This window comes from Podarcis bocagei (assembly GCF_964188305.1).
Source record: "Podarcis bocagei genome assembly, chromosome: 15".
NCBI lineage: Eukaryota > Metazoa > Chordata > Lepidosauria > Squamata > Lacertidae > Podarcis > Podarcis bocagei.
Genome location: NC_138141.1, coordinates 44269645 through 44290945, shown reverse-complemented (window position 1 = coordinate 44290945; position 21301 = coordinate 44269645). Strand labels below are relative to the sequence as shown.

At 50.1% G+C, this 21301-nt stretch overlaps 1 protein-coding gene across 5 annotated transcripts in view; it reads left to right on the top strand.

Annotated features, from left to right (window-relative positions):
- The window catches only part of ABR (ABR activator of RhoGEF and GTPase), a 116162-nt gene that overhangs the window by 82782 nt on the left and 12079 nt on the right, over window positions 1-21301 (top strand). For 4 of the 5 annotated variants that reach the window (XM_081172005.1, XM_081172006.1, XM_081172007.1 and 1 more), the window contains 2 exons: window positions 251-348; window positions 2020-2151. In XM_081172005.1, the coding sequence (XP_081028131.1) occupies window positions 251-348; window positions 2020-2151 (230 nt within the window). Of the gene's footprint in view, window positions 1-250; window positions 349-2019; window positions 2152-13041; window positions 13469-21301 lie in introns of those variants that run through there. The other variant, XM_081172009.1, reaches the window with a different exon arrangement.

Genomic DNA, 21301 nt, shown 5'->3' with positions numbered 1-21301 from the left:
CTAACGACGAGTCTGCCCTGCGTAGAACTGTGTTAGATTACAACGCTGTAGAATTATTATTACTGCATTTATTTATTTGTTTTAATTAACCTGCTGGCTGATCGAGCAATCAAAAGCTTTTGATCCATCAGTTAATCTAACTGATTGGTTTTCAGTGGTGCCCTTCCCAGTTAGAAGTATCCAGTCTCCCCCCCTTGAGGTGCAGAGTGGCAGGAAGATTGCCTCACATGTCTCTTCTCCCTATTCCCAGACCTCTACTGCACGCTGGAAGTCGACTCTTTCGGCTATTTTGTCAGCAAAGCCAAGACACGGGTGTTCCGGGACACGACCGAGCCCCAGTGGAATGAGGTGAGCAAGCCTAGTCCTCACAGTTCTGAATTAAGGGCTGGTTTCAATAAGAACATAAGAAGCTGCTCTGTCCACCGGCCCATCAAGTTCAGTGTTGTCCAAACTGACCGGCAGCAGCTCTCCAGGAGTCTTATACCAGCCCTACCTGAAGACGCTGTTGTGCACTGGACCTGGGACTTTCTTCATGCAAAGCCAAAGCTCTGCCACTGAGCAACAGCTCTTCCCCTAAAAATAAAGCAAGATTCTAGTCCTCATGCTTCCAGATTAAGGGCTGATTTAAATCGTAACATTGGAAGCTACCTTTTTAACCAAAGTTGTTGAGCTACACACAGATGAGAAGAGGCATTCCTTTTAACTGCCTTGGTTTTTATTTTATTTTTTAAATTTAATGCTGCTTGATGCTTAAGGAGGTGGAGGAGTAAGAATGTGCCTCTCACTGCTAGCCCCTCGAGCCTCAAGAGCCCTATTCTGCTGCGCATGCAGCTCTAGCCCCCTGCCCTCCATGTGGCTGCACTCACTCCGTTGTGGGAGGGAGACCCTCAAAGGCACCGGCTAGATGGTCACTCTGGGTGGTCATTGTGCCCAGCTCCATCAGAAAAAAATAAATAAACAAAGCCATAAAACCTGCAGACTCCCCCCACCCAAAAAACCTGAAAATGGCCAGGCTCACGTTGGCAGCGTGGCCTCCCTCCCCCACCTCCTCCCTCTCCTCCACCAGCCAAGGGAAGTGACCTCTTGTCACTTCCACTGCTGGCGGGGCACAGCCTCCCCCATAATTTTTTTTAACACCCCCCAAAAATGGGAAAAAACGGGGGGGGGGGACCCAGGTTGCCATACATCCCAGAAATTCCTGACATCTCTTAAAATTCAAAAAAAAAAATCCCCTGGACACCATTTTAGGTGTCCAATTTCCGTACATGTCTGGAATTTTTCAGATGCATGGCAAGCCTGTGTTCCGCTCAGTCAGACCATCTGGCTCAGTGTTGTCCACACTGATTGGCAGCAGCTCTCTCGGATTTCAGATCTGGAGGGACATTCCCAGCCCTACCTGAAGGTGCTAGAGATTGAACTTGGGACCTTCTGTATGCAAAGACCATTGACTGCCAATACTGTCCACCCTGACTGTATACCCGAAGGAGCGTCTCCATCCCCATTGTCCAGCCCGGTCACTGAGGTCCAACTCCAAGGGCCTTCTGGCGGTTTCCTCACTGCGAGAAGTGAAGTTACAGGGAAGCAGGCAGAGAGCCTTGGTAGTGTCACCCTCCCGCCAGATGTCAGAGAGAGAAACAATCATATGAGTTTTCGTAGACATCTAAAGGCAGCCCTATTTTAGTAAGCTTTTAATGTCTGTATTTTGTTGGAAGCCACCCAGAGTGGCTGGGGTAACCCAGTCAGATGGATGGGGCATAAGAAATAAATTATTACTATTATTGTTATTGTTATTATGACTGGCAACAGCTCTGAAATGTTTCAGGGAAGGGCCGTTCTCAGTCCTACCTGGAGATGCTGTCGGAAATTGTAACCTGAGACCTTCTGCGTGTAAAGCAGAGGCTCTTGCTGAGCTTTGGTCCTTCCCTGAGCGACACAGCAAACATGCCCATCTCCCCACCCTTCCCAGTGTCCCCACTCAATCTCCTCTTCTCCCCTCTTTGCTTTGCCCCACTTCTGCAGGAGTTTGAGATCGAGCTGGAGGGCTCGCAGTCGCTGCGGATCCTCTGCTACGAGAAATGCTACGACAAGAGCAAGATGAACAAGGACAACAACGAGATCGTGGACAAGATCATGGGCAAGGGGCAGGTCCAGGTAGGGCCACGCGGGCATGAGAGTGGGAAGGGGAACGGGCATTGTGAAATTTTGCAGAGATGGCATCTAATGCCACCATACCACCCTCCATGTTGCAACCACCCGTATGCAGAAAGCTAGCACCTCAAGAAGAGATACATTCAGCAACACCACCCCTAGCATGTAGTACGAAGTGATGGAAAAATCACAAAAGTGGTGTGTTTTTTTGTAAAATGGGTGAGACTTCTGCCTCCTAATGGGACAGTCTCTGCTTCGTATTGCCAAGGCGGTGGTAGTTATCTCAGAGAAGGTATGTGAGAGAACATGTGGGATGTTCCTTGGTGTGAGGCAGTGTTTTGTTTCCAAGCCGCAAGGTCTTCTTGGTTGTTGCTTTTCAATGAGGCAGAGGGCCTTCTCGGTAGTGGCGCCCGCCCTGTGGAACGCCCTCCCATCAGATGTCAAGGAAATAAACAATTATCTGACTTTTAGAAGACATCTGAAAGTAGCCCTGTTTAGGGACATTTTTAATGTTTGATCTTTTATCATGTTTTTAATATTCTGTTGGGAGTGGCTGGGGAACACTAATATTCTGTTGGGAGTGGCTGCTACACTACTACACAGTGGGTGGCGCTGTGGGTTAAACCACAGAGCCTAGGGCTTGCCGATCAGAAGGTCGGCGGTTCGAATCCCTGCGACGGGGTGAGCTCCCGTTGCTCGGTCCCTGCTCCTGCCCACCTAGCAGTTCAAAAGCACGTCAAAGTGCATGTAGATAAATAGGTGCCGCTCTGGCGGGAAGGTCAATGGCATTTCCGTGCGCTGCTCTGGTTCGCCAGAAGCAGCTTAGTCATGCTGGCCACATGACCCAGAAGGTGTACGCCCGCTCCCTCAGCCAATAAAGTGAGATGAGCACTGCAACCCCAGAGTCGTCCGCGACTGGACCTAATGGTCAGGGGTCCCTTTACCTTTACTACTACTACCCTGCTTTCCTTTTTAAAAGTGAGTGCCCTTCAGACCATTATTGGCAATCCTTGCTCCAGGGATCACATGCCTTGTTTGGGGGCATTGATCAAGAGGCCCTTTGCTCCTCCGCTTGCTAGGATGCCAAAGCGACGCAGTTCAACCGTCTCCCCGGGTGCCAAGCTGCAGGCGGCACCACTTCCTTTGTGCCACTCTGCCAGGCTCTCCGTGGGTGGGCTTGCTTTTTCCTCTTTCCTCTCTGGCATGCTGCGGCTTTGTCTGGCTTCCTCCTTCTTGTCTCCAGCCCATCTGTATGTTCGCAAGCACATTCTGGAGCGTATCTGGTCTCCGACAAGGGGCGCAAATTGTACTTGGCTTGCAGAGGGTCAAATCTTGGCATCAAAGTGGAATACGTCTAGTTCCAGAAATGTGGTGTTCTTTGGAGTCTTAACGCCCTTCAGGGTGGCTTTGCATCAGATAAAAAAACCTGTGGCACATTTATGCAGGTAGAGTTCCCTACTCCTAGGCCTGTGTGATGGTCTCTCCCTAGTACAGCCTTTGCTGGGCAGATGCCTCATAGATGTGCAGGACTAGCTGGGGCTGATGGGAGATGGATTCCAGAACATGGATGGAGCTGGTGGGAATTGTAGTCCAAAACACGGCTGTGTCAGCTGCCGCTGATGGCAGCTGGACTCTAAAAGATCTGGAGGCCCCAAGCTGGCAAAGGGCTTCCCTGGTACAACTAACTTTGTGGACTCTCTATTCAGCTTCAGTGAGTTTTATCTGCAAAGGTAACTCACTCTTTCCATATTTTGGTGGACACCACCTGCAGTTTTTAGGGAGACTAAGTTTCCAAGTGACTCACATCTCTGCTGTTGTACGATTGACCTAGTTCTCCATTTACTCGGCTGTCCTCTGACCCAGGGAGAGAAATACCCTGCTGGCTTTTCAAAGATGTGTCTCAAATGGCCCATCCTTCCAAAAGGGAGATGATTTGTTCTTCGGCGATGATTCCAGAATAATGTAGAGTTGCCACTATTTTTAAAAACTGGCACAGGCTGAGGCAACATCAGAGTCTGTGAGCAGACCGACTGTTTTGCTGGGTGTCTGAGTGTTCGCATAGCAATGTGTTGTCTGCTTTTGGGTTTTGGTTTATTTTTCTAAGTTTTTTTCTGAGGTGCAATAGAAACTTAAATTGCCACAGGATAGTTTTGGGGAGGGGCGTGGAGGAAACCTGGATCCAAAGACCTGTACAAAGCTTCAGTGTGAGTTTTCTTCATCTACATTTGAATGCTGGGACTCTGGTGCCATATCTTGCAAACACAATTTTATTTGTTTGTTTGTTTGTTTCATAAAATTTATAACCAGTTGATGGTAAAAAGAAACAAAACCCTCAAGCGGCTTACAAAAAAGATAAAACAATAAAATTATCCATTAGAAAATTCACAACAATAATTTCAGACTTTCAACAAGTTAAAATAGCAATAGACTAAAATCAGATTAAAACTCATAAGAATTTAATAAATACCCGTCTGCTGGATCAGGCCAAAGGGGGCCCACCTAGTCCAGCATCCCTTCTCCTTGAATTATCCAATCCTCTTTCAAAGCCATCCCTGCCTCTTGCAGCAGTGAGTTCCACAGTTTAACTTCTGGCTGCCTGACAAAGTCCTTATTTGCATACGTCTCAAATCTCCCAGCTGTTTTTTCAGTGAGGTGCCCAAGCAGCATGAGGAGGGAGTCTGCTGTTTGAGACATGCAAGTCCCATACCCTCCTGAGCAGGGCTGCATGAGACCATTCAGGACAGATAAAATAAAGGCTTTATTCATGCAAGCGCATAGTTAAACTCTCTCTCACAGGAAGCAGTGATGCTCACCAACTCAGGTGGCTTTAAAAGAGGATTAGACAGATTCATGGAGGAGGAGGGGAATATCAAAAGCTACCAGCTTGTGGTCTTCCATTTGGGTCACCTGCTTGGCCCCTGTGAGAACAGGTTATTGGACTAGATGGGTCACTGGCTTGATCCATCAGGCTCTTCTTAACTGAGCAGCCCCTTGGGTCTGGGCCAGAAACCATTGGGATGAAAATAGCATCTTTTCCCTCTGCTTCGCTGCCCTAACTGGAGAAGGGGCAACAGCGGAAATTCTCCCTCCGTATGAATCAGTTGAAGCAGATACATCTAAACAATTGGAGCAAGTTGCTGCTCCCAGGACTGCCTTCTGCCTGCTTTTCCAGCCCCTTTCCCCCCCACTCCCCCGATAAACACACACACACACACACACACAGCCCCATATCATCTTTATCCCACAGTTGCTCTAGCAACCGTTCCTAAGACAACTGTTGAGTTTCTCTCCAATTGGGAGAGGCGGATAATGAGAGTGGAGGGAGAAATATTAGAACCTGCCTGAATAGGATGCTCACCAGACACAGAGTAATAAAAGATCTATTGGTGTCATATTGAAGGGAAGGCGTCTGTATTAGTGATCTAGTCCTTAGGGGCTATGGGGAGTGTTTCTTTCTCAAGCTTCTGTCAGGTTCTTCTGTCCTCTAAGCTATTTGCGCCCTGAGCTCACGTGAACAGAGATCCAGTTGGGCTGAATGAAAAGGAGCCTGTCTGTGTGTGCCTGTTAGTGGGGAGGTTGAAGAGAAGGCGGTTCTGTTCTTGACACAACAGAGGCTGTGTGTGTGTGTGTGTGTGTGTGTGTGTGTGGAGAGGAGGCTGTTTGTGTATGAAGTTTCAGGGCTGGTTTTCAACCATTATCCTCAATGTCGCATGTGCAAGCAGAGTAAACTGAGTCAGGCACACACTCCGCAGGGTTGTAGTGAAGATAACATGGAGAGGTGGGCAGGGAACAGAACTATGTTGCTACTTTGAGGTTCTTGGAGGATAATAACGTAGTAATGAATAAGCAATGGCACTCCCCCCGCTCGTGGTTCCCAGCAAGTGGTATTATTCAGAGCCTCTGATGGTGGATGCAGAACATAGCCACTTGGGCCTAGTAGCCACTGAGAGTCGTGTCCTCCACGAAATTGCCTAATCCTTGCCTTTGCTGGGAATTGCATGCAGGGAGAGTGTTTCCTCTGTTGTGTTCAGGTCCTGCTTCTCCTTGGGGGCATCTAGTTGGCCGCTGTGAGGACAGGACTAGATGGGCTCCTTTCGGCCGGATCCAGCTGCGGCCAGCTCTCTTTGGATGTTCTTAGGCAAATGCTGGAGGCCTCCTAGCCTGGAGCGGCTTCTGCGTCTGGTGGGGGGGCAGTGGATGGAAACAGCGTGGCCGTGTCATCGCAAAGGAGGCTTGCATCAAGGAGCATGAGTCACGGCCGCCGGGTGTGTGGAGATTCCAGCCGTGTGAACCTTGGGGGCGGGCAGGGGAATCCTGGGAACCAAGGAGCTCCCCAGTGGCCACAGCTCGGCCAGGCTGCTTGCGATAGGCAGTGCCTAGAGGTGTGTGTGCTGTGCTGCAGGGATGGGGGTAGGAGATGTGGGCAAGGCAAGGAGGGCCAAGAAGCCTGTGGCAGAGCCCATGCAGAAGGTCAGCTCCAGCAGCGTCTCCGGCTAGGGCTGGGAGAGATTTCTTGCCTGGAGAGCTGCTGTAGAAAATACCCAGCAAGGTGGACCAATGAATAGGCCCAGCATAAGGCAGCTTCCCGTGTTCCTGCTGAAACGAGCCCGGTTCTGAGAGATCTGCATTGGCTCCCAGTACGTTTCTGAGCACGATTCAAAGTGTTGGTGCTGACCTTTAAAGCCCTAAATGGCTTCGGTCCAGTATACCTGAAGGAGCGTCTCCACCCCCATCGTTCTGCCCGGAAAGTGAGGTCCAGCGCCGAGGGCCTTCTGGCGGTTCCCTCATTGCGAGAAGCAAAGCTACAGGGAACCAGGCAGAGGGCCTTCTCGGTAGTGGCGCCCGCCCTGTGGAATGCCCTCCCCATCAGATGTCAAAGAGATAAACAATTACCTGACATTCAGAAGACATCTTAAGGCAGCCCTGTTCAGGGAAGTTTTTAATATGTAACGCTGTAGGTAAAGGTAAAGGTAAAGGTACCCCTGCCCGTACGGGCCAGTCTTGACAGACTCTGAGGTTGTGCGCTCATCTCACTCTATAGGCCGGGAGCCAGCGCTGTCCGCAGACACTTCCGGGTCACGTAGCGAGCCAGAGCCGCACACGGAAACGCCGTTTACCTTCCCGCTGGTAAGCGGTCCCTATTTATCTACTTGCACTTTTATGTGCTTTCGAACTGCTAGGTTGGCAGGCGCTGGGACCGAGCAACGGGAGCTCACCCCGCCACGGGGATTCGAACTGCCGACCATGCGATCGGCAAGTCCTAGGCGCTGAGGTTTTACCCACAGCGCCACCCGCGTCCCTAATATGTAACGCTGTACTGGGGTATAAATAATAAATTATTATTATTATTATTACTTAGAATCATAGAGCTGTAGAGTTGGAAGGGACCATGAGGGTCATCCAGTCCAACCCCCTGCAACGCAGGAACCTTTTTGCCTCAAGTGAGGCTTAACTCAGAACAATGAGGACTGGAATCTTGTTTCGTTGTTAGAGGGTGAGCTTTGACTCTGTGGTAGAGCCCCTCCTTCGCATGCAGAAGGTCCCTGCTTCAATCCTCAGCATCTCTAGGTAGGGCTGGGAATATCCGCACAAACAGGCAGTGACTTTCTAGGGTGCCAGACTAATCCACCTTTCCTTGGATGCTGAAGGTGGTTCCTCTTTTCAACCAGACCCCAAAGTCTTTTCCCTCGTCCCGGGAGAGACAAAACAGTTTAGACTAAACCTATGGGCAGAATCCTGCACAGACCCCCATGTCCTCAGTCCATCCCAGATCTGTGTTGTTTTGCAGCCTCTTTCTCCCCACCCCTCCAAATTCCAAGCCTCCCCCCCCCCGTGCCTCTGAACACCCCCCCCCCTAGGTCCGGCCAGGAGAGCTGTGCAGACAAGGGCCCTTTTGTCAAGCCAGGAGACCTGTTTCTGGCTTCAATTAGGTGGGAGGCCTGGCTTGGGGGGGAGAAGACCCCCGGGGTCAGTGGCAGGCAACTCGCTCTGTCTCGCTGCGGTGCACAGAGCCCTGGGAAGGTGGTCTTGTGAGGTTCACGGGGCTTGTAATGGTGGCACATGGCCTAAGATTGACCTTCTGTGTATTGGAAGGATTTGGCTAGAGGCAGCTGGACCAGCCCCTGGTTTCCTAGTTGTGGCTGCAGTGGCAGCAGCTGCGATGGTGGCGCTGAGCCTACATAGAGCCTGCTGGATCGGGCCATTGCCCATCTCGTCCAGCACCCTGTTTTCAGCTGAGCACATCAGCAGTGCTCCCTACTTGCGATTCCCACCACCTGGTATTCAGAGGCATTAATGCCACCCAGCAGAGGCATCGTGGCCACTGTTGTCTTCCATGAGTAGAAGACAGAAGTTTATAAATTGAGGCACGGCATGGAGAAAGTGTATAGAGAAAAGCTTTTCCTCCTCTCTCACAACCCTGGAACTTGTGGACATCCATGAATGCTGGAAGGTTCAGGAGAGATGAAAGGAAGGACTTATTAACGCAGCCCACAGTTAAACTATGGAACTCCCTCCCACATGAGGCAGGGATGGCCACCAACCTGGATGGCTTTAAAAGAGGATTAGACAAATTCAGGGAGGAGGAGAGGGTTATCTATGCTACTAGCCATGCTTCTGAATACCAGTTGGTGGAAACCTCAGAAGGGGCGAGGACTCTTGTGGTCCAGTCCTGCGTGCAGGTTTCGCACGCAGGACTCTGGGTGGCCCCTGTGAGAAAAGGATGCTGGACTAGATGGGCCATTGTCCTGACCCAGCAGGAACTACATCTTAGGTTCTTCTTTTGTCCAATCCTCTTCTGAAGCCATTCAGAATTATTCTTGTTTATAATAATATCACCACCCTGAGAACCATTATGAATGCACAATGCAGAGGATCTCTGGAGAGGCCCAGGGAGTATCTCCTTAAAAAAAGGCCTCTTCCTGATAGCGGCTGTGCTCTCTGCCTCCTTATGGATCAATTGCATGTTATTTACGTATCAGCCTCCCTCAATCAAACAGCGCTCTGGGCAGTTCGGCAGCAGATGGAATTAAACAGCAGCCACAAATCAGCAAAGTCTCTGAACCGGCGCAGCGTCAATCAGCATTTCGAGCCACTTGCAGTAATAATAGTTTTTGCCTTGTTAGCTACGGTCCAGCACAAACCGTAATTAGTTCAGGGAAAGGGAGTGACTAGGAGAGGAACAACCCTGGACTGCAAGGATAAGGTCTCAGCTGTTCCTTTTACCCAACACGGTATAGTATGGGACTCACCAACCTTTTTGGGACCAGAGGGCATGTTTCAGATTTTGAGCGCTGTAGGCGCCAGTCACAAAATGGCAGCAGGAGGGGGGGGGGCATTAATGCAAAATTAGACAGTCAGCCACCCCAACAACCTTATACTGACCATGGGGAGTCAGCTGTGTCCCTCTGGTCCCGATTGTAGAGATTGCACAATATTGATTTTGCACAAGCACACAAACGCAGGTGCTGTTGCTGTCGAGTAAGCAACAGGGAGCATTCCTCAGCCCCAGGGAAAACCAAAAAAAGGTGTGCACATCACATTCTCATTTCACAGAAACTGCTTAGAAGGTCCCTGCACATTTTGCACCATAACTTTCTTTCTAGGAAGGCTAGAGACTTACTTGTTTTTTAAAATGGAAAGTCAAAGTCTAGACCAGTGTTTCCCAAACTTGGGTCTCCAGCTGTTTTTGGACTACAGTTCCCATCATCCCTGACCACTGGTCCTGCTAGCTAGGGATGATGGGAGTTGTAGTCCAAAAACAGCTGGAGACCCAAGTTTGGGAAACTAGGGCAACTGCTGAGAGACACCTCAGTTAATCCCCACAACAACCCTGTGAGATGGGTTAGGCTGAGAGTCAGTGACTGGCTCAGGTCACACCCAATGAGTTTCATGGCCAAGTTGGCATTTGAACCCAGGTCTCTCAGCTCCTAGTTTGACACTCTGACCACACTGGCTGCATTGACAAGCTCCTTTGAAGTCGTGTGTGCAGCTGTTAGGCTTAGATTGCATATTTCTCTCTTAAAAAAAAAAAAAAAGCAGAGTGCCTCTGTGCCACAAGCAGAGTGCATCTCCCTTACTGACTAGCTGCTTCAAGCTGTCAAACCTGTTAAGGCCCTGTATGCGGGCTTCTTGCTGAGACATCTGGTTGGCCACTGGGAGGACAGAACGCTTTGTTCTTAACTCTAGCTGGGGAATTTGTGAAACAGCCTTCTCCTTTTTGTTTTAGAAACTCTGCTTATTTTGCCTCGTTATATCTACGTCAGTGGTTTTGGGGGGGCCCTTCCACCCTCCCTGCTGGTTCCATATACTCACCCGCAGTTCCCCCCTACCCTATAAAAAGCATTCAGAATAGCGATCTGCACAGCCCACTAAGGAAGATAATAATACAATAAAATTCAAAGCAGTAACGATTAATTGCACATTTGTTCGAAATCCAATTAAAACTATTGAGTTTAATTAATCCAACAAGACTGATGACCTTGATAATCGGTTGGGTTGTTTTGAACGGATGAGCCAATGATTCCAGATTGCCACCATCCCTGACCTGTTGGCTGTGCTAGGAGTCTTGCAGCATTTTGGGCAGGGGGCACAGATGTTTCCCCAGCACCACCCAACTTTGGAGTTTTAAGGTTTTTGTGGCCTTGGAGGACCCTCTTTAGGATGCCCCTGATTGCTGACAGGTGCCTTCCAGCTGGGAATGGGGGCAGAGAATGAGGCCAGCTTATGGGGGAATCCTGGAGGTTTAAAGGAGGAGAAGGAGGAGGCCTCTGCTGCTGTCTGCCCCCCCCCCCAATCACCACCACATTGGCTTCTCATTTGTAGAGAAACATTCCAAACTGAGCTTGCTGTTTAACTCTTGCTTCTACTCCGAGGGAGAGGGATGGAAGGAGAGACAGATGGAGACATCGGTGAAAACCTGGTGTTCTTGGGCACATCAAGCAGGGGAATCAGGATGTGTTAAAGACCACTGGTTTTTTTTGGGGGGGGCAGGTGTTTCATCCTTGGGTGTGATCCAAAAATGCAAACCTTACCATCTTTGAGTATTATGACAGACCTAACGTGAGCCGTGATGTACCCCCAGCACCTGTTTTCCACGCCCGGGTTATGTGGCATGGTGCAAGTGCCTCTGAGCATGGACAGAGAGCCGGGGCCTGTTGCTTGCTCATGAGTCACCACAGCCAGTTATTGACACTGCAAAGGCAGGACCTTCCTTCACCAGCAGGTTGTCAGAAGCCGCACAAAGGAGTCGCATTTATACAGTGGTACCTCCGGTTTGAATCCCCGCAACGGGGTGAGCTCCCATTGCTCAGTCCCTGCTCCTGACAACCTAGCAGTTCGAAAGCACGTCAAAGTGCAAGTAAATAAATAGGTTCCGCTCCAGCGGGAAGGTAAACGGTGTTTCCGTGTGCTGCTCTGGTTCGCCAGAAGCGGCTTAGTCATGCTGGCCACATGACCCGAAAGCTGTACACCGGTTCCCTCGGCCAGTAAGGCGAGATGAGCGCCGCAACTCCAGAGTCAGCCAAGACTGGACCTAATGGTCAGGGGTCCCTTTACCCTTTACCTACCTCCGGTTACAGATGCTTCAGGTTACAGACTCCGCTAACCCAGAAATAGTACCTCGGGTTAAGAACTTTGCTTCAGGATGAGAACAGAAATCGCACGGTGGCGGCAGCAGCAGCAGGAGGCCCCATTAGTTAAAGTGGTACCTCAGGTTAAGAACAGTTTCGAGTTAAGAAGGAATTAAGTTCTTAACCCGAGGTACCACTGTACTTCACTGCAGGGCTTGCTGACAAGGCTTTACAAAGCAGATTGCTGGCTGGGGCCAATAAGACTCGTAGTCCAAGATGACACCAGGCTGGGGAAGTCTGGGGAGGACTCTGTGTGCTTGAGACCCTGAAAAGCAGCTGCTAGTCAGAGTAAACAACACTGGCCTAGATGGACTAATGGTCTGGTGTAAGGCTTTATGTCATTAAAAAATGGAAGCGCTTTGGCTTCAAGTTCTGTGTGTTCTTGCAGAGAGCATGTGTTGAAATGCACAACCTGCATTGTGAGAGAATCATGCCGCAATCTCGGAGCGCCAGGTAACAGCTGGGCCACAAGATCCCTTCGTAGATAAGTGCCGGTTTAGTATATCCATTTGAGTGTTGGACTGAAAACTGTGGAGACTCAGGATTTTATCCAAGGCTAGTCCTGCTCAGAGTAGACCCACTGAAATTAATGAACATGCCTGCATTAGGTTCATTAATTCCAATGGGTCTCCCCTGAGTAGGACAAGCGTGAATACAGCCCATAGATTTGCATCCTTGCTTAGCATATTGGGTGATATCTCTCAGCCTGGTCTATCTCACAGGGTTGTTTTTAGTATAAAATAGAGGAGGGAAAGAAAATTATAACAAACTTAGAATGTTAGCAACCCAACAATCCATACTTAGCTTAATTCTCAACCCTGTGAATTCTTTTGCTCCCAGATCTACCAATTAGCAGCAGCCTCTACAAGTTTTCCACTGATTTTCTGTCTGATATAAAAGAATCTAGACCAAATAACGGAGCAAAGGGGGTCCGAAACTGACTTGTTTTGGTAGCTTGTGCTCAGGAGGGGACATCTGGCTGGCCGCTCACAGGGACAGATGGGTTAGCGCCTCCATCTGATGATCCAGCACAGGGAGATATTGATACTGCTTTTATCGAGAGCTGCCCGCCCCCTAAAAGGCATCAACCCATGGGCCACTGGCAACCCAGCGCCAAACCTCTTGAGAAAGTCTGTGCACGACTTAGGGAAGAGGGAAACAGCCTGGCGCTTGAGGGGTTAACCCAGTAGGGGGAAAGGGGGGGGTGGAGAAGCTGCTAGGAAGGGGGCGGAACAGAGACTGGCTTTCCTTGCTCCAGCCCGTGAGAGGGAGTGTTCCCCTCAAGTCAAGTCGGAGAGGATGCTGGAGAGATGAGGGGCTCTTTCTTGCAAAGTCTCTGAGGTTGCACGGGAACCGGCTGCCTCCAAGGATGCCCCTCGCCTCAAACTGCTAGCCAAAAGGAGAGAAGACCCTCTCGGAAATCTCTGGCATCTCCTCATCCATTGCTGATTTCCAGGGGGTGCTCCCCGCACCCAAGCAAACCGCCCCCCCCCCGCTGAAGTGGGGAGAAAGCCATCAAGATGACAGAGGTGCTGGTGCAAACCCCTGAATGCCCACTCAACCTGGCCTCTGAGCAGCTGGACCACTGCTCCCTGGACAGCTTGGAGGAAGACGCCTCCGAGGGCAAGCGGACCCCCAACACCGGGTCCAGGCTGTGGGGCCGGGTGCGCAGCAAGCTCCTTCGTCAAAAGGTGGGCTGGGGGTTGCTCTTCCTTGCATATCTCTGCTTATTTTGGGAGGGGAAGAGGGGAGAAATGATTGGTTCATATGCTGCTGTCTCCTGCTGCAGTGAAAGGCATCACTTTTGTGGCTGCACGGTTAAATTTTTGGGGAGCGGTGTTCTCAAGAATTGTCTCCTTTTCCGAACTCCACATCAACTTGCAGTTCTCTCCCTCCTCTAGCGGGTGGGGAGTCAAATTGCCTCTCAGAGTACACCCAAGGCTTTCATTTCAGACCCCCCTTTTTTCCCCTCTTCACAGCCTTGCTGTGGGAATCCCCCACCCCACCATGTGAAATAGCTACTACAGCTCCCTTACCCTAAGCTCCTGCTGGTGCCTTCTTTCGGTCATGGCATAATGTGGGATCAGAGTTGTACATACTGAGATCTAGCTGCTTGCGGAGTTCACAGACTAAGAGGGTGATGCGACATGCAAAGGAGAGTAGCTGGATGGTTCTGACACTTGTTAAGATGCCAGATTTCTCAGGCTAGGGAGACAGTTTGGATGTTTTCTGGCTGTCTCAAAGTTGGTTAATTTCTTTTTAAAAAGAGACCTTCATTTTTACCTTCATTTCATAACCTCATAAACCTTGGGGCTGACTGGCTCTTAAAACAGCGCAGAAGGTGTACTCTGTGGGGTTTTTAGAGAGCACTGGCTACTTTGTAAGAATAGGTTCTGGGGCTGAGATCGCTCCCAATCCCTTCCCAGCTGACATGATTGCAGCATGAGTTCTCCCCAAAGTCTGGTCTCTTAGGAGAGAAAGGGTCAGCGATCCTGGGCTGCTGACATGCAGGGAATGTGAGACGCGCTTTGTGCAAACGTCACCGGAGCTACTGGCATTTGTTTGTTTTGTTTCGTCCTTTCAAAGGTGACAGCGGAGGGACATGTGGGTCAAAAATGCTGCCTCAGGGCTTCCAAGGGACACCCAAGGACTAACTGCACCAGGCGCGGGACACCCCAGCCTTCCTGCACACACTCAGTCGCCTTATCCTTGCTGGAATCTTCTAGCCCAAAGTTCCTTAGTGTTTTGCATGTGTGTTTATGCAATCTCTAGGTTTCTAGAGGTGCATAAAAGACTGGCTGCCTTAATGCCTTTTCCTGATTGTAGCTTTGAGACATGGGATGGGGGGAGCCTGCTTTTCAGGACGCTTAAGGTTCAGCCGCTGGACTCTCTGGGTAGGGCTGGGGGTTTTCTTTGCCCCAAATCCTGGAGAGCCGCTGCTGGTTAGCATCGAACGCTCCTGAGCTGGGTGAGCCAGTGGTGCAGCTTCCTCTGTTCCTGTTTAAATTGGCCCAGCATTCCTTAATTCCGAACCATGAGGACCGGGATCTTGCTTTATTGTTCCAAGGAAAGGACTGCAGCTCAGCCGCACAGCATCTGCTTGCAATTCCGAAGGGCTGACCCGGTCCCTTCAAGGACCGCAGTGGTGAAAAAGTTGTTCTGTACCCCTGGCGTTCATATTGCAGGAGGTCTGGAGAGGGGCCCTCCCTCATGCAACTGTTTTTATAAAGCGGGGGCATGATTTAGTTAGGAGGTGGAACTTGTGGATTTAATTAACAGCCCCTTTCCTCTCCCCCCCCCCAGTTATTTGAGCTCTGACACCCCCTAGAGCACCTTTTGTGTCTCCTTCTATATAGGTGAAGTCAAGACCTCTGATCCTCAGCTCTTGTTTTGAACATGGAAATGGGTTGTGTGTGTGTGTACTCAAGAGTCCTTAAGGTAGATCAGCAGTTTTGAACTGTAGCACCCTTAAGACAGGGTGCAAGAAGAGATGGTATGTGTGTGTCTCATCCCTTTAGGTGTGAAGTTGGGGGGTCTCGTGACAGTTTGTGAGGATCAAAAGACCCTCACAGTTTGTTGTGCCAAAGTTTAATTTCCAGGGAGCACAAGGTGCAGTTGTGGTGTGTGATCTGCATGGATTCCCTGTGGTTTTTGTTTTTCTTTGCACTGGCTGCCCCAAGGGGAAACAGGGGAGGGTCTCCTTATAAAGACTATTACTGACTCTCACTGTTCTGCCTGGCTGGCTTTGTTGTGATGTAGCGTTCAGGCACCATTGACCTGATTTTTGTGCCTCCTGCTGATTGGCTGGCTGGTCTCCAACTCACCGAGAGGCAGTGTCCTCTCCTGCTGTTTTACTGCCCTGGGGGGGCCACTCCATGACACAGCAGGATGATGTGCCTTCAGCAGAGGGTGCCTGTTGCCTCCCTGTGTGAGTCACTGATCTGTGTCAGAATTCTGGGTCCACAAGAGGGTCTCTCTCTCCCCCCCACTCCCCCCTCGTGTGTGTGTGTGCGCGCACACGCTAACAGTCAAGCATATCTTTACTTCAGAGGATGGGAGCCCCCACCCCCGTCTCAAAAATTGGCTAGCATGAATTTTGGGAACCCTGCTGCACCTCCCTTTCATTATTATTTATTTTGTTTATTAATAGCTTCCCATTAGGCATACCAAAGCAATGTACCATACTGTAAAGTGACATAAATATAAAACAGTTTACACATACGCACACACGAAAAAACATGGCAAGTGATTTCTCCCCTTCTGGGAGCAGAGATCAGGTTGATGGCTTAGCGCTCCCTCCCCTTGTTGCTTTGCTGTCTGCCAGGAGGGAGCCAGACTCTCTCTCTGGAAAGTGGTTATTGGCCAGCCGGCTTTCTGGTCCAGTGGGGCTGAGCGGCTGTTGCCATGCTAACTGTCTGGTGATGGGAATTGGAGCAGAGCAGCTGGTGAGGCCTAAAGCGCCTGGGTGGTGCTGCAGAGCTCCCAGGACGATGCCTGAGGATGACGGCCCCCTTAATTGGAGGGCGTCGGCATGGAATTGATCCGGACCATCTATGTATGCCATAGAATTGCTGGGCTGGCGGGGGCAGTCTGGACCTCTGAGGGTCTCCTATCTGGCGCAGCAGCCAACGGCATCCTGGCTGAGCCTGGAAGGGCTGATAAGGCCCAGGGTGTCGGGGGCCTCAGGTCACCTTCTGTGATGGGACCAGAATATTTCCCTGGGATCCTCAGCAGAGGACAGATCTCCTTAGGTGTTTTTTGTGCCAATTTGATTTGCTGTGACTCCCCCTTCTCCACTTAATAGTTTGTGGGTGAGCCATAGTTTTTGTGGCAGCACCCCTGCTTTGAGTGTAGAAGGTCCTGGGTTCAGTCCCCAGCACCCCCTTGCCTAAAACCCTGGAGAGCAGCTGCCAGTCCTTGCAGGAGATCAAGGGGCCCAGTGGTCTGACTCAACAGAAGGGACCTTTCACCATTCCTATTTTCACCCCTTCAGATCAGACCCCTGAAGACTAGAGCCTTGTTTTTAATATTAGGGAGGGGACCCTGAGATGCAGCTTCCTACGTTACTCTCTCACACAACTAGACATGGCTGCAATTTTCTGCTCTGGCTTGCCCTGCAGATCAGCTTGAGGGGAAGGGACATTCTGTGCATGCTCAGGGAGGCTCTCTCCTTCCCTTCACCCATTCAGAGCTGGGCTCCAGCAACTCTGCTGTGGCTGTTGTTGTTTTTAATTAGAAGCACGGGCCTCCCTTCTTTTGAGTGTGTCTCTCCGCGTGTGCAAGGGCGGGCGGGGGGACGTGCAACAGGTGGCCATGCTTGTTGTCCGCCAAGGTTGGCACGAGGCCCTCATTGAGATGAGGTGCTAAGCAGGCAGGAGCAGCAGCTGTGCGCAAGAGAGAGCTTGTTTCCTGGGGTCTTTTGTGTTCAGCTCTCTCTACGGGGGATGGAGGCGTCGCCCGTCTCCCGGAGCTGGCGTGCGCTCTTGTTGGGGGGCGGCGGGGGTGTGTGGCTTTCCTGCCAGAGATATCCTTCCCTCCTTTCCATGGGACCACCCAGGATCCAGGAGGCGACACTTGATGTATCAGCAGCTCTCTTTCCCCCGACTCCTTTCCCCAATGAAAGATCGCATCACAACCGATTCCAGCCCAGATGGTGCCAGCCCTAATATTAGGCAAAGTGAACCAGCTGCCATTGATAGCCTTTGTTCTCCCTCCACCGTCGGAGGCAGTGGATGCTTCTGAATGCCGGTCGCTGGGAATCGTATGCACTCAGGTCCTGCTTGTGGGCTTCCCCATAGGGGCAATATGGTCGGCCACCATGAGGACAGGCGGCTGGGCTGGATGGGCTCACTTTGAGCCAGTCTAGCAGCTGCAGGACTCTTCTTCTGTTGGAGGACAGAGTGGGCTGTGTCCAATGGGCTGCCTTTTGCCCACTGAGCTGCCTCCAGGTATCTTGGGGGATGCTGTCTAGTGACAAGACTTGAAGTAAGATTTGGCTGTCCATCCAGTTGGTGTCCATCCAGCTTGGGAGGGGACTGACTCGTCCTCCTGGCGGGCAGCAAAATGTCTTGGGCCAGCATGCCATTGGTCAGCAATGGACTGGAGTTGTAAACCAATAACATTGGGTGGGGGAGGGCACATGCCCCCCAGGTTGATCAATTTAGCACACTCCTTTTCCCCCAAGGGGCAGAAGATGGCATACATGGTTGTCTCCATCACCTTGTTTTATGCTCACAACGACCCTGTCAGGCTGAGAGTTGACCTAAGCAGAGGGGTTTGAACCCGGGTCTCCCCTCGCCCTAATCCAGTTTTGTGACCAGACCACCTACACCCTGACAAGCGCTGCTTGGAGATTCAGGGCAAAGGATCCCACAGCTGGTCATTGTGAAGGGTGAGGATAGGCTTTAAAATGGGATTAGACTAATACATGGCTGTGTGTGTGTTACAGAGGTTGGTGGTTTGCTGCCCCATTTGCCTTGACAGACAACGCACTGCTTCTTATGCCCTCCTGCTTGTGAGCTAAGATGTACTTAGATTGGCTAATCTAGTAAGACTTTGTTGTTGCTGCTTTTCTGGTGTGTGTGTGTTTTGCTCTCCCAACCCTGTTCCTGAAGGTTGCCGAGTTGGTGTCTCAGCCTTTTTCTGCAGAAGATCTCCCCTCACTTCTGCTTGCATCGCCAGTTCTCGCCAGAGCACAGCAGAGGAGATTGGCACGGCAGGTCTCAAGGGCCCTTTCAGAACCTGAGACCATCCCGACATTGTGGATGTGCAGCGACACCTGATGTGGTGTTGCTGGGGCAGGTTGTGTTACCATTGTCATCACCAGCACCATCATTTTATTCATGTGACACTTTCACAACTGTGAGGAAAGGCTGCAGTGTCTGGGGCTTTTTAGTTTATAGAAAAGGCAAGATAGAAGTATATGCAATTTTACATGGCAATGTGAAAGTGGAGAGATATACAGTGGTACCTCAGGTTACATACGCTTCAGGTTACATAGGCTTCAGGTTACAGACTCCGCTAACCCAGAAATAGTGCTTCAGGATATAGTGCTTTGCTTCAGGATGAGAACAGAAATCGCGTGGCAGCAGTGGGAGGCCCCATTAGCTAAAGTGGTGCTTCAGGTTAAGAACAGTTTCAGGTTAAGAACGGACCTCCCGAACAAATTAAGTACTTAACCCGAGGTACCACTGTATATATTTCTCTCTCTCCCTATCTCTTAACACTAGATCTTGGGGACTTCCAATGAAGTTTAATGTTCTAAGTTTCAGGACAGATTTTAAAAAGGAATTCTTTAACTCTGCAGCACAGAGTTAAACGATGGAACTCTCTCCTACAGGAGGCAGTGATGAAGGCTTTAAAAGAGGATTAGGAACGATGGATTTGTCTCCACGGTTAGCAGCAGCAATGCTTCTGAATACCAGCGATGGCCGCCAACTGGGATAGCTTTAGGATTCAACAAGTTCATGGAGGAGAGGGCTTTCAGTGGCTACCAGCTGTGATGGCTATGAAGCTAGTAAAACCTTCTTGAACAGGGGTGACAGCAGAACAAAAGCCGGGGCTGATGTGTGTTCCAAAGCCGCTGGAGAGCACCAGATTGGCCAAGGCGCTGGATAGCAGCCTCGGGATGCCCAGCCTCTCCCCAGCCACATTCAGCTCTCTTAAAAGCAACAGCGTTCTTTGTCATTGGAGCTGTGTACCTTCTGTGGTCTCGCTGTCTGGAGCCCTGTCTCCCACCTTCAGCGCCCTATTTCTAAAGTATCTCCCTTTTGCAGACATGAAACTGCCCAGGTATGAAGAGCTGCAGCAGAAGCCCATCTGAATGTCCTTCTGTCGTGTGGGGTGGGGTGGGCAGGGGACCCCCCCCAAAAGCCCCTTCTTCTTGGCACTTGCTCAACATTTTTTCAACACCAGGGGAAGACCTCCTCCTCTTTCTAATTTTTGTGTTTCTGCTTTTCTTCTCCCAGACCCTTTCTTTTCCTTTTAACTTTTTTATCCAGCTTCAGAAGAATCCTTTTTTCTTTTTTGAGCTTGGTGTTTATAGTGGGGTTTTTCTTTAACTCCCAAGCACATTGTGATGTTTTAGACCTGAAAAACAGAATATGTCTGAAATATTTAAAAAGTGAGCAGAGGGTGGGGTGGGCAGAGCTATTGCATAGCTGTCAACTTTTCCCTTTTCTTGCGAGGAATCCTATTCGGAATAAAGGAATTTCCCTTAAAAAAAGGGAAACGTTGATAGCTATGACTGCTGTTGTGAGGTGCACACACAAGACATTTGGTGCAGTATTTTTTTAATACTTTTTTTTAAAAGGAGGCTTTAAACCTATAACTTACAATAGCAATGAATGGTAGTTTGCTCTGTGGAGCATCCCATAGTCCAGTCCTTCATCCAAGCCCTACAGAGCCACCCATCCTTCAGTCTCTGCCTTCCCGCGAGGCAGGGGAGCCCGAAGTGAGCAAATTTCCCCTCTCTCAGATCCGGGGTGGAGGGAGAATTCCTGAAAGACAGGTTTATGGCGTTACCCATGAGGCCAAGCTGGTTTTCATAAAGCCTTTTTCATGTAGGGCCCTGCTGAAATCCCTTCCATATGGGATCTCAGGCCACTTCAAAGGGGCAGTGTCAAGGGAGGCTCTGAGCATGGGAGCTTGTGGTTGTTTCAAATTAAGTTCAGCGCAATTGGATTGTGTTACCGAAGGGGCGGGCTAGCGCCTCTTTCTTTCCGCATGCAAGAAGTCATTGAGAAAACATTTTATTCTGAAAAGGTGGCTTATCAATTTATTCAACACTGTAAATTAAGGGACAGAGTCAACTGGGCTCCCTGAGCTGAGGATCTGGTGGGTAGCAATTGCCACGGAATAGGTACATCTGGGGGCTTGACAGGTCTTGTTTTGGGTGGGGAGATCAGCCAATGTGGTGTTGTTTGCCAGAGGCCGCAGCAAGGGATTGTTTTCTCTGCCCCAAATAAGCCCTCACTGCTTGTTCCGATTTTGCATTAAAATAAATGGACCAGGAAGTCAAGACGCAGGGCAAATCATGCTGTTGGCCTGGCCTCAGTTTATCCTGTTCAGGATGCAAGTTGGCAGACTTTGGGCCCTTTTGCAAAGTGTGGATTTGTTTGGGCTTTTAGCATGCATGGGACTGCAAGACAAAATCCAGCTTTGCAAATTATACAAAAGAGCTATTGAGGATGCACGTCAGCAGCCTGATTTTTTGCTTTTTTTATTTAAGAGAGAAGCAACTATTCCAAGTTTGCAAAGTCTTCCGTGCCTGGTTGCCTAGAAGCAAGAAATGCTTCACCAAAGGCTGTTTGAAAATATTTTTAAAGCTGGCGGTGGTGGAATCATGAATAGTGTTGGACTAGGGCTGGCAAGGCCCTGGGTTCAAATCCCCACTCAGCTGTGAAATTTGCCAGGTGACCTTGGACCTGTTTATCTCTCTCTCTCAGCCTAACCTATTTACAGGGTTATTGTGTGGATAAAAGAGACCTTTTTTATATCACCCTGAGCTCATTTGGAAAAAGAGT